This window comes from Rhea americana, unplaced genomic scaffold, assembly GCF_003343005.1.
Source record: "Rhea americana isolate MKP2758 unplaced genomic scaffold, rheAme1 scaffold_72, whole genome shotgun sequence".
Classification (NCBI taxonomy): domain Eukaryota; kingdom Metazoa; phylum Chordata; class Aves; order Rheiformes; family Rheidae; genus Rhea; species Rhea americana.
Genome location: NW_028186890.1, coordinates 3,298,938 through 3,312,590, shown reverse-complemented (window position 1 = coordinate 3,312,590; position 13,653 = coordinate 3,298,938). Strand labels below are relative to the sequence as shown.

The following is a 13,653-nucleotide window of genomic DNA, read 5'->3' as shown; positions in this document are numbered from 1 at the left end:
TTTTTTTTCTCCTCATATACAAGACAAATTTAAGACATGGACATAATGTTGCATTCCCCCTCCATACTTTAAAAATAAGTGAGTTTAGCCTAAGTGATGTAAAATTACCTTACCCTCCATGATCCAAGCTGTGCATAGTTGTATGGCTGTATGCTGAAATAAGTAAGGTCAAAAACAATTGCTGGTGGTGATAACATTATGTCATGGTCACACTCAGTAGAAATAGGATTGAAAATAATTTTAGATGGGCAAAATAACTGATAGACATCAACAAGGGTTATATATTTCTTCTTGGAAAACATCTGAAACAGCATCCTGAAAAGGAAATGTTCTTTATTATATGAAGCCAAGTTATGACAAAAAAAGACAGCACTTATCACAAAGAAAAACATTAAAGCCTTAGAAGGTAAAAAAAATACATCACTGACCAGCATTTGCATATTTATTCTGTGTTAATCTTTTGCTTCAGCTGATCAGTTAAAAAGGTCAGAAAGGAATTTTTCCTCTCCCCTTACTACACAACAACTTCCAGAAGAGATGGAACTCCAGTTTCAAGGGACTCCCTGAGGCACTGGAGACTAAAGACAGRTAGCAATGGATCAGAAGCAAAAGAGGTGATGAGAGGAAAAGAGAAGGGACTGTGCATCAATGCTATTAGCTTACTGAAGTATTTCAGACAGGTGGTTAGTGGGTTTTGTATGCATACTCAGGCTTAACCTAATCACCATTCAGGATTAGAAAAGCATTTTGCGCAACACCTTAACAGACAGCACTGACATTTTTTGCATTTGTTTGCTTCAATGTGTTGAGAAGCATTTTACGGTAGACTGCTGTTTAAAGGAACAGAGATAAAGTGTTCTAGAGACAGTCTTGGACTAGAATTCAACCACCCCGCTGAGTTAGTTGCAGGAAAGTTTATTTCATGATCTTAATGGTCATCTAACAGCTTCTATCTGAAGTTCCCTATTCTACTATTAAAATCATGGAACGTGCAAGTCCTCTATAACCCACCTCTCTAAAATCTCTGTACAGATTTAGGTCATCAAAATAGAATACATATTCAAAGACAAGTAAAGACAAATGCCACTTTCATTTCTAAAGAACATTTAAAATCATTAGCTAATGGGGAAAAATGAGGGTTGCAGGAAAGAACTAATCCTTAGATACACGTTGTGCTGCTTACAAGTCAAAGGGCATAACAGTGTATTCCTAGCACAGCTACCTTTTCCATTCCTAACAGAGACATGTAGTCTTCTTACATATGGGCATCTAAGAAACTAGGACAACATACAGTCAGAGGAACATTAAAGGAAAAGGTGTCTAAAGACTATCTGGCAGCAGACTGTTTCTAAGGAAAATGCAAAGTCTTTGTAACAAAGCCAAACTTTCCTACTGCTTTGCAAGATGTGGGTGATCTAGTGATTAAAACAAAGAAAGAGGATCCAGGACTTCTAAATCCCATTATTACCATAACAATTCGACCTTGGACAAGTCATTCACATCTCTCTTCACTCATCAGTAAAATGGGTACAAGACCAAGATATACTTAGTACTCATAAAGCACTTTTATTATCCTCAATGCAAATTACTATACAAATACAGTTTATTTATATGGTATCGATAAATGCTTCATTATTGAAAATGTTATAATAATAGAGGTGAGTGGAACAAGTGAACTTGGTAAAGAAATGTGATATGGAACAGACTAAGCTGCAGTAGAGGGAGACAACAGAGCAAAGCATGAGTGGAACATTAGGAGAGATSTTTAAACATTCACTTAATCTGCAGCAAAGTGCTTCAAATATTCTTTTAAAAGAACCGCATTTTGATGCAAATTTAGATAATCTGGATTTATCTGCAGCACATCCAACCTGTCTATGGCAATTTGCAAAGGGTAAGTGCCAAAACTCCACTTTACAACAGCATACACATTAGTTTAAAAAGAAATATTGTCTTAAAATAGCATAATTTCTCTCTTGCAGTTCAAGTCTAACCTTCTCTTATTTAGAAGCTGCAAATCTAGATATTAAGGCAGCTCAACTTCATTCTAGAGAGACTACTCAATGGAGTGGTGACTACTCTTAGATTTCTGAGCTATTTCTCAGTGATACCATGAGGATTGCTCTGCAGTAAAAACATGAAAATATTTTTCTTCGTTCAGGAAAGCAATAGCAATAGGGGAGAGGGAGCAATGAAAGTCTCCTATATAAATGCCAAGGATTCTACAACTCCCCTGGTGATCCTGGCAATAAGCCAGGCAAAAATTTTCTCTTTCCTTTGCTGTTTGCAGTAACAAATCTTTCCTGGGGGGAGGGGGCTGCAACTAACTTCACTGCATCTGATAAGATGGCAAATTGTCCAGGCCTGACATTTATGGGGGACCCCGAGCTCCATAGAAGCACTCTGGGAGGATTAAAGCAGGGTTAGCCTCTCTGATCACACTCCCTAAAACGCTGCAAATGGCAGACAGATGAAAGTTCTTTTAAATTCGATAATGATGAGTCTAAAGAAGTCCGAGACAGAAGCTGTCCCTTGTCAGGGAAAAAACTGCAGCTGGAAGTTGAGTATTCTCATTAAAAGACTTGTAAAATCTAACTATGCTCAAAGAGCTTCCAGCATCTAGATAATGAAGTTCTGTTTAATTGATTAACCAGAACTAAATCCCATCTCCTATATGTGAGCCATACCACCCACAAAAAATTCCATACCATCCATTTGCTTTAACTCTATCCAGGAGTGTTTCGCTGTAAGAATGGGAAGTTTCACACGCCTGCACTCATTGCCTGGAGCCAGCAGAAAGGCTCATATAGCTGTCAGCAAGCTGATAAGGGTTGAAATTACTCTGCAGAGCCCTCTTTAAAGAAGAGCCAAAGAAGCACATTAAATGAAAGGGAGGAGGGGTCAGAAAAAGCCAGCCACTCATGTTGTTTTAACGTGGCACTAAAACAAGTCATTGATTTATGCACGTGTCTTCAGGTCTGTTTGACCTGGAGTCTGAACTTTTCTTCAGGTCAGGGCTAAGGCACAGGGGATGTGCATTAAAAATAATAATAGTTTGTCCAGGTATTGCCACTGTGGGAACAAACAGGGCAAATTGTGTTTTCTATGCACTCTTTGAAAGTTATCTACTTTTTAAACCAAATGTGTATTTCTTTTTAGTTTTTAACTGTCCATATAGACTGAAAAGAGAAGTAGCCACGTGGCCACTAGGTGGGTTTGTTTGTTTGAGTCAACATCTAGTGGGGCTTTAGGAGACTGAATTAAGGATACATACAGAAGACAAAACAATGCATCTTAATTAAGAATCTCTCATTAAAGTGTTTGTCAGTCACTGAGGTTTAGAGGTATTTAAAATATACTGATAACGAGAACAAGTTATTCCACAAGACATGAAGTATTAAAGTTCCTGCAAATCTGAGTCCTGAAGTTGCACCACTACAACCACACCAGGTTTGAGTCAGTGGCCCTCTTGCCCTGTATTCTGCCTCTACCCATGGTCTGCAGCAGGTTCTTTAGAGACTCCCACAGGCAGACGCAGGAAGCGTACTGCAGTGCTTTCCCAGAGTACTCCCCACCTTCCAGGAGCTTGCAACTCTGGAACTTCTTAAGTAAGAGGGTGCATCTTTGCATTTGTGTCTGACTGATTTTCCTTCCCTGGATTTCTTCAATCACTCTCTGAGCCAATAAAAACCCTTTACATACAAAAAATCCTGAAGCAATGAGTCCCACATATCAACTATAAGGTCTAGGAAAAGATTGTCATGTTGTTTTTGTTTTGTTTTGTTTTTTAAACAGAATACCAATATTACAAGAGCTAGGGAACAAATGAAATTGGATCAAACAGTGCATAGTGATTCCTATCCACTTGCTTCATGACATTCTTATTTTATAGATCTGCATTACACTCTACCCCCATCATTCATTTCTGAGATGAGACTTTGGCCATTCAACCAGTCCTCACATGGAAGTTCTGATCACTCTTGTTCTACTACACTCTTTTTGAGATAGAAGAACCATAACTGTGTATTCAGGGAGGAAACATACAACATATTCATGCAGTAGCATAGTATCTTCCATATTATTCTCTATACCTTTTCTAAAAATTCTTTACATCACTTACTTTTTTTGATGATGACTGACAATGGAACTCGTATTTTCACACTACTTACTATAGCTCCAATGCACTTTTCCAAGCAATTTCAGCTGCTTGAGAGATCACCACTGCATATGAGAAAGGGTGTTTTCCCTTCCATGTACATTTCTTTATCTACACTGAACTTCACTTGCCACTTACTGTCTTGCATTCTGTACCTGCATTTCTCCTGCCTAAGACAGCGTCAATTCTAGTTAGAACCTTTCCTAAAGCAGAATCATAGAGGTGTCCCAAAGGGGCTTTTGTACCACTGTCAGCTTGAGCTGAAGTTTTTCTCTTAAAAGTAATGCCATTTTGGAGTATTAATCTTCTACCTAGCTACCTAATTTCACGAAATTTCTTATATTCAAGATCTCCACCTCTCTATAAGTTGGGCTGAAATTGGGCAATAACATAAAAATTAGAGGGACATGCACATTCTATGTGATCATACTCATTTTCTTGGGAAACCAGGATGAAAACAATTCCTGCATTCAATCACTGTACCTCTTCTTTCTTGTACCATTGGAACACAGTAAATTGTTTGTTTTTTCAGAATAGATATTAATTCCAAAATTTTATTGTTGGGGGGCAGGCAGCGTTAAAAAGTCAAAAAAGGAACAAGTACATACAATAGGGTCTTCTTTCAAAAAGAACATCCTTACCTAAAATCTCTGCTGTGAGAAAGAATGCCTAAATACACAAATGAATAAGTCATCTTCTATTCCCATTGTAGGTTACTTTAATGTTCTGATACTATGCCTTAATGAGCCTGTGTTAAAAGACTTCTGAATATGTTGATATTTAGTGCAGAAAATATTTTAAAATGGCTTCATATTCAGAGAGAGAAGAAAAGAAGGCACAGAGACTGGAATTTAAGTTGTGGGAAACTTTCAGACTAGTTAAGACATTTACATATGAAGTACAACAGTGTTCAATGCTCCCAGTGTTTTAGTATTAACAGTCTTTTAAAGCAAAACACTAGAAAAACTTAGCTAGGAGGAAAACTATACAAGGTATGGGATATACAGGCACCTACAAGGTCTTATTTTGCCCTTTTTTCCCCACCTCCTATTTCACTCTTCCTCTTCAGCAGTTGTTGATTTCGAATCTCATTCTGTATCATAAATGTCTATTACATTTAATCCTATTTCTTAGCTCTCCACTCCCTGAACTTTGCCATAACCTGGCTGCCTGTTTGTGGTGCAGAAGAAAAGAAAGCATAAGCATGCAGCAGCCAGTCTGCTGGGTYGGTAGCTATGCAGCTGAGCTGCTTATTGACATGCCTCTGGGCACTTCTGCCAGTGTTTCATACTCCATATGGAACTATTTGTGAGAGGGGGATGGTTCAAGGAAGCTTCAAAGAAAATGAGAATGACAACATTACTGTATAAAACAGACAAGATAGCAATCCCAGAGATGCATAAGTTTCATCCAGACTGTTACTAATTTCAGCAGCTCAAATAGCAGAGGCTCTTTTTGATGGTCAATGTGTTGGAGTTTGTAAGAACCAGCATATGCTAGGCTCCAGTTTTCACGGACTCCAGTCAGTACATGTAGTGTGGAGAATAGGTAACTTTTTTTACAACAGTACAGGCAGTATAGTAGGACCACAGGGGAGGAAATAACTATTACACTTTGAGAGAGTGATTGAGGGCAAAATGTCTGCAAGCAAGAACAATGAAAGCATACCTTAATATGGTATTTGCTAAAGATCTGAACATAATCAATTATAATGCAGGGCAGTAGAAATTAGTTCAGGTTTTCCACATCCCAGCACTGCTCAAACCAATACATACTACTGCTTCTTTTTCCTGATTTATACCACAAACTATCTGACCAAGTAGTTGTGCAAAATAAAGTTGTATTATGGGAAATCACRGCCCAGGACATACTATCAGTAGATCCTGGCCGAAGAACACTCCAAGGCTAAAGCATCTGTATTTTATCCTCTATGCTAGTAGTGGTGTAGATGTTCATAATCAGCGTAAAAACTAAAGGAAAGTCTTTTCAAATACATGTTCTTTTATATTATAAATTTAATAACTTTCCTTTAAAAGCTTTCTTGATTTTGCCAGCAGATATATGGCTAAAAGTACTTCCAGAAACAAACAAAAAAAATAAGCACAGAAAAAGATTACTTGTTAAAAGCAGACAATCTCTTTCAAATTGAAAATATATATATATATATTTTAACCTTGACATATCATCTTCAGATAATGAAATGCAATAAAATACTGCAAATGGAGCAGCTAATCAACAAAGAATATTGGCAAACTGTAAAACTGACAATAAAATTTAAGTTTAGTTGTGAGGTTTTCCAAATAAGGATAAAAGTTATTTTGTAATCGAGACAGCCGCTCAATCCAAAATAGCTGAATAGTGAAGCTACCCCAGAAGATTAACAGATCCAGAAAGTCTGATATATACAACAGAAGCTTGGCTCATCCTACTAAAAACCCTGAGAAATTTAGAGCAAGAGTTGGTTCTGTTTGGTTAAAAAGAGGACAGACTCAACCACATTTGTGTCAGAACAGGTCAGCTGGTTTCTTAACTTACTGAAAAAGTGCATTAATTGGCAGGTGCAGGTAAAGCATGTTACACGAGTCTTTATCAAAACCATTGCTTCCCTCACCGGGATTTTATGTGATAGAGATGATCAAAAAAAAAAAAAAAGTCTTCAAAATAAAACCTAAACATATCCCACCTCCTGCGAAGAAAATAATGACCTGTTACAGAACAGTAACAACTTTTGTATTAATTTTAATCAAAGCTCTTTATGAAGATTTTCTCCTCATTTTCTCCTAATKTCAACATTGTATATGGTCTAATCTTTTTTCAACCATTAAGTCAAACTCCAAGTAATGTAAAAGCAAGACAGAACATAATCATTGTGATTTGATTATCTTTGTTTCCATCTAGATTCGAATAGCTCTTGGTAAAAATGAGAATGGATGGGAAAACAAACCTAACACAAGGCCCGTGTCAGTCAGTCTTCTTTTACTTGACAAAAAACAAGCATCAAAATACTGTATCTAAAGTGCTCTCAGTCCTCCAACTCGAAGAAACAAAAGAAAATAGTTTAAATGTTACTGAGAAATATGGTTTATTTGCAAAAACAGAGTATTTTGAAGCTTCTGTTGACTATCATAGCTTGACAGAGTAAATAATAGTAATGACTACTGTAGCTCACATCTGAAAAAAAGTTGTTCTATAAACATGTGTTAGTTGAGTTTTGCTTTAATATTTCCTTTTCTGAGGACAACACAGAAAGGTTATCACAAATTGGCTTTGCTTCTGATCTACTGCTACTAGCAGCCACATCAATAGATTCTTTCCAATTCAGAATCATTTCTCCTCCTGGTAACATTTGGGCTCTGTAGTGTGAACTTGTATTCATTAATTCCTGTAAAACGTCACTGAAGTGAAGTCAGAACACTGAAAAATGGACACTTTGGCTAGATGAAGAGTTCCACTATATTTTCCAGAACAATTTCAATCAGAAGAAGGTAATTATAAAGTGTGCAATTGCTCCCCACTGTGAAACTAATGAGGAAAAAGGAAATCAAAAGTGACAGCACAGATGGAATATTATGGTATATTCATTAACAAAGAAAAGCAATTGAGTTGTTGATAGTCAATTATGTACTATCTATCAGTAAGTACTTTTTTCCATCCTATGAGATTTCCAGGATACAGAACCATGTGTCAGCAACAGGATTTCACAGATGCTTATTCTGGGACCCCACCTTGTAAATAAGGCTGACAATACATCAAATATATAGAAAACACATTCAAGCATCCTCAGTATGCAGATCGAATTAAATTCAGGGAGACAAGAAAAACAGACAGATCTTTTAATTTCCTACTGATATTGTCAGCACCAAAACACAACCATATTCTCAGAAGCATCATGACATGAGAGGAAGCTTTACTAAAAGATAATTCTCACCTTCATTCAACAGAATTGCTGTACTAATATATTCGGTGATGCTTTAGAACCAACGACAATGATTAGCGCAAACCATCTATAACCCAACAAAATGCACTCTGGATGCCAGCTAAAACTGCATTCTGGGTATAAAAGCACCTTCTACTTTAACTTAGTTTTATAGAGTTAGACATAATACAGATAAATTACAGATCACCTGAATTAAGACTTTTGGCTGGTTTGTCTCAAAGTGTCTAAGAATTGTCAATGATAAAGAAAAAAGCAAGGGAGAAAACCTAGACTACCATGGATTCCTGATTTTACATTTCAAAAAAATCGTAGTTTAAGCTATATATAATGTAAAGCACGTTCTCTGCAGAAGAAGTACTCCCTGTGCTGAGGCAGTGTTTTAGACTACTACTAAAATGGACAAAAACAAAATTATTGCATATTGTAACAGACTGTTAATGCTTGTTCTGAAGCTTTATTATGCCAAACACTCTTGTGTTAGATTTCCTAGATTCAAGGGAGAAAAAATATCAAGCCAATATCTGTATCAAGCCAAATCATGTTTCCAGCAGCTGTAACTGTGAAGCTGCTTTCTCCCTTGCCATCCCTGGTGGTGGCTCAGTAGATGCTGCCTGTGTACCCCACCAAAATGTGTGTGAAGGGACAAAGGAGAAAGGAGACCCCTGACGGCTGCTGTGAAATTTGCAGACTTCCCCTGTATAGAGAATAATGTGAAGCTGGCAACAGAATTTAGACGTGGAAGACACTTGCCACTAAATTTGACAGTCCATTTCCTCCACACACATATCCAACATGAATACACACCATGAAGCCTTTAGCACTGTCTGGTTAGAAATAACTATACTAGAGTGTTGTAAATTACAACGTGAAAAAACATCCCTTGGGCCACTTTTTACAAAGATGATATAYAAGACGGCTTTGTCACTGAAGCTGTGCAAAGTTATTTGGAACTTGTGAAGGCAAGTTTCTCAGAAATCTCACTACGGAAATTTTAAGACACCTTTGCACATCATCTAAGATCAGACAGTTTATTTTTTCCTTACATATCAAGCCTTACGGTCTCAGTACCTCATCAGTAAAACTGTGATAACAGTATCTTTCTACTTTATAATGATATGTTCACGTATTATACAGCGATGACGCATAAAGATCCTAGAAATCAGTTTACAAGATATGTTAGCATCTTCTTTCACCGCAAGCCCCAAAATGTAATCTACCTATTCAAACCACCAAAAGAACAATGTGGTTCTTGCCGTATTTAAAATTTGACAACTAAACGCTTCACATTTTAAGAGAATCCTTACACGTTTAACAGTGCTGATCTATACAGCCTGCACTGTATGCATGAACTCTTGAATTAAAGCAACTGATGATGATAGTGTCCACAACAGCAAAGCTTTAAGAGCCACAAATAAGCAACAGCATCAACTGGAATTAACTGCAGGATGTTTCTCATACATCCAACATAGACACTTTATTTGTGAGTTTTAACAACTCGGGACCTCAGCTTTTCCAGTCACAAAATAATTAAAGTCTTCCCTCATAGGCATCATCACCTTAGTTTAAAGCACTTCATGCTTAACCACTCCCTCACACTTAACAGCTTAAAGCATATCTACAAATCAAAGCTTTTCTAGGGATAAAGAAAGCTTAAACTTTTTCTTTCAGACAATTTAGATACCATGCAGAAAAAAAGAAACAAATAAATCCTGTGATTTCATCAGAAAAATGTCAGTAAATAAAAGTAGGTGGTAAATCTACATTCAAGAGCTTCCATTCTAGTATGTATTAAGAAAGTAGACTGGACACAAGAAAATGAAGTGAAGTTAACGAAAGTAGAATTTGACTAGGTTGTTGGGAACCAGCAGGCTTCATTCCCATGGCAAACACCATATGGTCTTTACATGAAGAAGCAAGTGTTCAAAACCTCAATTTCACATTTCAGGAGGTTTGCTGCAGCCCAGGATGGTGAGGCTTTGATCACTGTGGATGCTAAAGATCCTATAATATATTTCACAACAGTATGTACATTAACATAGTAGTTTGGAACAATTCCAGTCCTGAGTAATTGAAGTCTGCCTACTCAAGCGTTCTTCTGCAATTGCAATCATATGCAATATTCTTAACTTCCTGACCTAAGGGGTAATGCAGTACTGCTCAGCAGCTGCTGTTTAACAGATTTAGCTGCAGCACTGATGGGTACAGACAAAATATTGAAAAGTAATGTTGAATGCATATGTTTAGCATAAAGAAGAGGGCTGAATAATCATAATATTAACATGAGACTATAATGGACGCTGCTGCATTTCACCAGGATTTCACATTAGGCAGACATATAAACCCACATCCTATATGTGGATAAAGGAAAAGGAAAAACATTTAAATACATATTTTATTTTACCTGTCTTTGCATCTCTTCAATCTGTCGCTGAGGAACACTTTGCAAAATGCTGTACATTTCAGGCATCTTTTCTTCTGGGATGACAACAGAGGCCCTACAAGTGGAGAAAAAAAAAGTAAGATGAGTAGTAGGAAGTTCTGCATTAAAAGGTTACAATGGCCCTTCTAAACCAGATTCTTGTCCTACTCTATTAAGACGAATCCAGAAGATCTTAGAAGAAAGAAGCTATCTCCCCTCTGTGCAATATTCTGTTGCAGTGGAATTCTTCTACGACCCCAGCCAGTCTGCCTATGGGTAATCCACAACTCTGTGGACTGATCTATAAGGATAATAAATATGGAACAAACAGACACAGAACTTCTGAATTCTAATCCCAGGACTGCCACCGAGTTGCTATGACCTTAAGTCTTTCGGAGTGGACAAAAAGTAAAAGTGTATGCAATGCTATGCATAAAAACTTATTTTTATATATATTCTAAGATCACATACAGACTGGGCATTGTGTATGCATGCAAAAATAACCTAAACCCTAACACAGTACATTTATCTACAAAATAGTTATATTTCTCCATCTCAAAATGTATGACATCACAATACAATATAGTGCATTTAGCATTAAAGTGAAGCAGTATTTGGCATATACCTTTCTTAGAGGAGCCTGGATGCAGATCGTTCATCACCGAACGCAAGCATAATGCAAAGAAGCACGTCTGTTTTATAGAAATTATTATAGGCTACAGGGCTACCAAATGTTCAGTCATCTTTGCCTCCTTTGATTTCTTTTCTTATTTTTGATGAATAAATAAAGCTCAGAGTGCTTGAATCCTAGTCTATTCTACTCACTGCAACCCCCAGTACACTTGACTCATCACACAGATTTCATTCAAATCACTAAATGAAACAGAAGTTTCTTATGCACATATTGGATGTACAACAGCTAGGATACAGACCTCTTCCAGTCCAGAACTTCAGAGAAAGGTAAAATATAGGAATCGGCAATGATGACTGGGACACAGCCAGCCTGAAGAACATCACTTAACACAGCTTGTCCCAGACGGGCTCCACGCAGTACAACACAGAACGTGGCTTCCTGTCAACAAATGGTATCCAACACACAGAAGGCAAAAGAAGAAAACGTAAGATTTGTAGCATTATGTATTGCTGCTTTCTTCTCATAAAAATCAGGCCAAAGGTAAATAGGCTTTTCTTCCATGCTACCAAAGTATTCTAAGTTATCAGCAAATTCAAATTAACAACACATCTTCATCTTCTACTGATTCATAAGCATCACAAGTGGAAAGAYAAGAAATCAGCTAAAGGGACAATTCTATGCCTTATTTTAATGACTTGACTTCAGAATTCTAATTGAGAAAAAAAATATTTTGAAATTTCAGCATAATAAGGTAAGCAACAATCATCATGAACTTACCAAAAAMCAAACCATATCAAGCCAATCAATTTTTTTTCCATTATAGGACAATCAGGCTCTATGGATAACAGGGAAGTAACAGATCTCATATCTCAACTTTAAAAGGCCTTTGACATCAACTCAGATAACATTCTCACAAGCAAATTAAGAAATCATGGGCTAGATAAAACCCTCATGGGGAGAATCATAAATTATAATTACAGAACTCTAAATATAAAGCAGTTAGCAGTGACTCACAGGCAAAATTAAGTGATGGATCAAACAGAGTTCCAAAGAATCTTTCCTAGATACAGTATTATTCAGTGTGTCCCCTGATTAACTGTGCAGCAGAATTAAGATTGTACTTATTAAATTTGATGGTATCAACAATTTTGGAGGATGATTAGTGAGCATAATGGGCAACAGGATTAGAATTTGAAATTATAAGGAGACTGACTAAAAATACAGATATATATAGTTCAATACTTAGATAAAAATAACCATCTGCACAAATACAAAATATGAAACAACGACTCCATTTTTGCAGGAAAGAACATTTTGCAGAAAAGGATAGAAAAAGAACAGAAAAAGAATATTCATGTGTTAACAGCACTATCCTGTTGAAAAGAAAACAAAACACCCCATTCAAAGATTGTGTTAGAATGCAAAAGGAAAGCACAAACAAGAAAATTCAAACTCTTGAAGTTATCATTCATTCAAATGAAAAATGGTAAGACCTTAGACAGAGCAGCATGTCTAGTCTTGGGCAATGTACTTCAAGAAGAAAGCAAGCATAGAAATAAAGACTCAAAAATAACCCCCAAAAACACACTCCATGGATGATTATGTATCTTGAAAGTATTATCTACAAGGAAAGTTTGAGTGCATCAAGAATATTTACTCTGAAGGAGCAAAGGAAAGATGCCTAAAGRGACCTTCAAATATGTTAAAAGTTGCTGCAGACAGGAAGAATATAATGCTTATTCATGTTCACAACACAAGACAAGAAGTCCTGAGTTTATACTATAGCAAAGAAAGACTTGACGACTGTGCTGCACTCACACTGTATATAGGGACTTCAATTTTCACTGTCAATGCGGAACCTTGCTACGGATTCAAAATGACAAAATAAACGCTTATAGAGTTCAGTTAAACAAACAAAAAAAACAAGTCAATATTTTTCCTAAGCCTAAGAAAAAAAATTTTTTGAAGTCGATATGGTGGCTCCCCCAGACTAAAAAAAACATCTTTCCAGCTTGCATTCTGCAGTCAGAGGAAAAAGAGCCACCTGGCACAGGAGGGTAACACAACATCAAAATTAGGAAATACAAGGGGGTTTGCTGGCTGTGTTTCCTAATGAAATTGTGAAACCTATGTTCATATCTGTAGAGCACTAAAGAGTTAGAAAAATCTCATCCAACACAGGACTGCAAATGGGAAGCATTAGCAACCCAGAAGCCCAAGAGTGTATCTAGTAGGAAGTCTATAAAGGATAAACTGTGATCACAGTCTTTGGGCTTCCCCCCTACCCTGATTTGCGAAGGGGAAGAGGAGGAAAAAAACAGCAGAGGAATGGAGGGAGAAGAGAGAATCAACACACATTTTAACCATTCACTCAGTGGATCACAGGGAAGCAGGTGGAAGGGACCTTGATAAGGTCTGGGAGAGAAAAAAAGCAGCCCAGATGTGGACACACATGCTCATCTGCCCAGATAACCATTTTTCCTGTCTAGACAAAGGTTACTATAAAT

The 13,653-nt window shown here is 36.9% G+C and overlaps 1 protein-coding gene across 1 annotated transcript in view; it reads right to left on the bottom strand.

Annotated features, from left to right (window-relative positions):
• EXT2 (exostosin glycosyltransferase 2) overlaps positions 1–13,653 on the bottom strand; it is an 82,592-nt gene that overhangs the window by 55,749 nt on the left and 13,190 nt on the right. Inside the window, exons 6-7 of the mRNA XM_085321897.1 lie at positions 11,445–11,584; positions 10,495–10,588 (exon numbers count right to left, since the gene is read on the bottom strand). Of these exons, the coding sequence (XP_085178023.1) occupies positions 10,495–10,588; positions 11,445–11,584 (234 nt within the window). The remainder of the gene's footprint in view (positions 1–10,494; positions 10,589–11,444; positions 11,585–13,653) is intronic.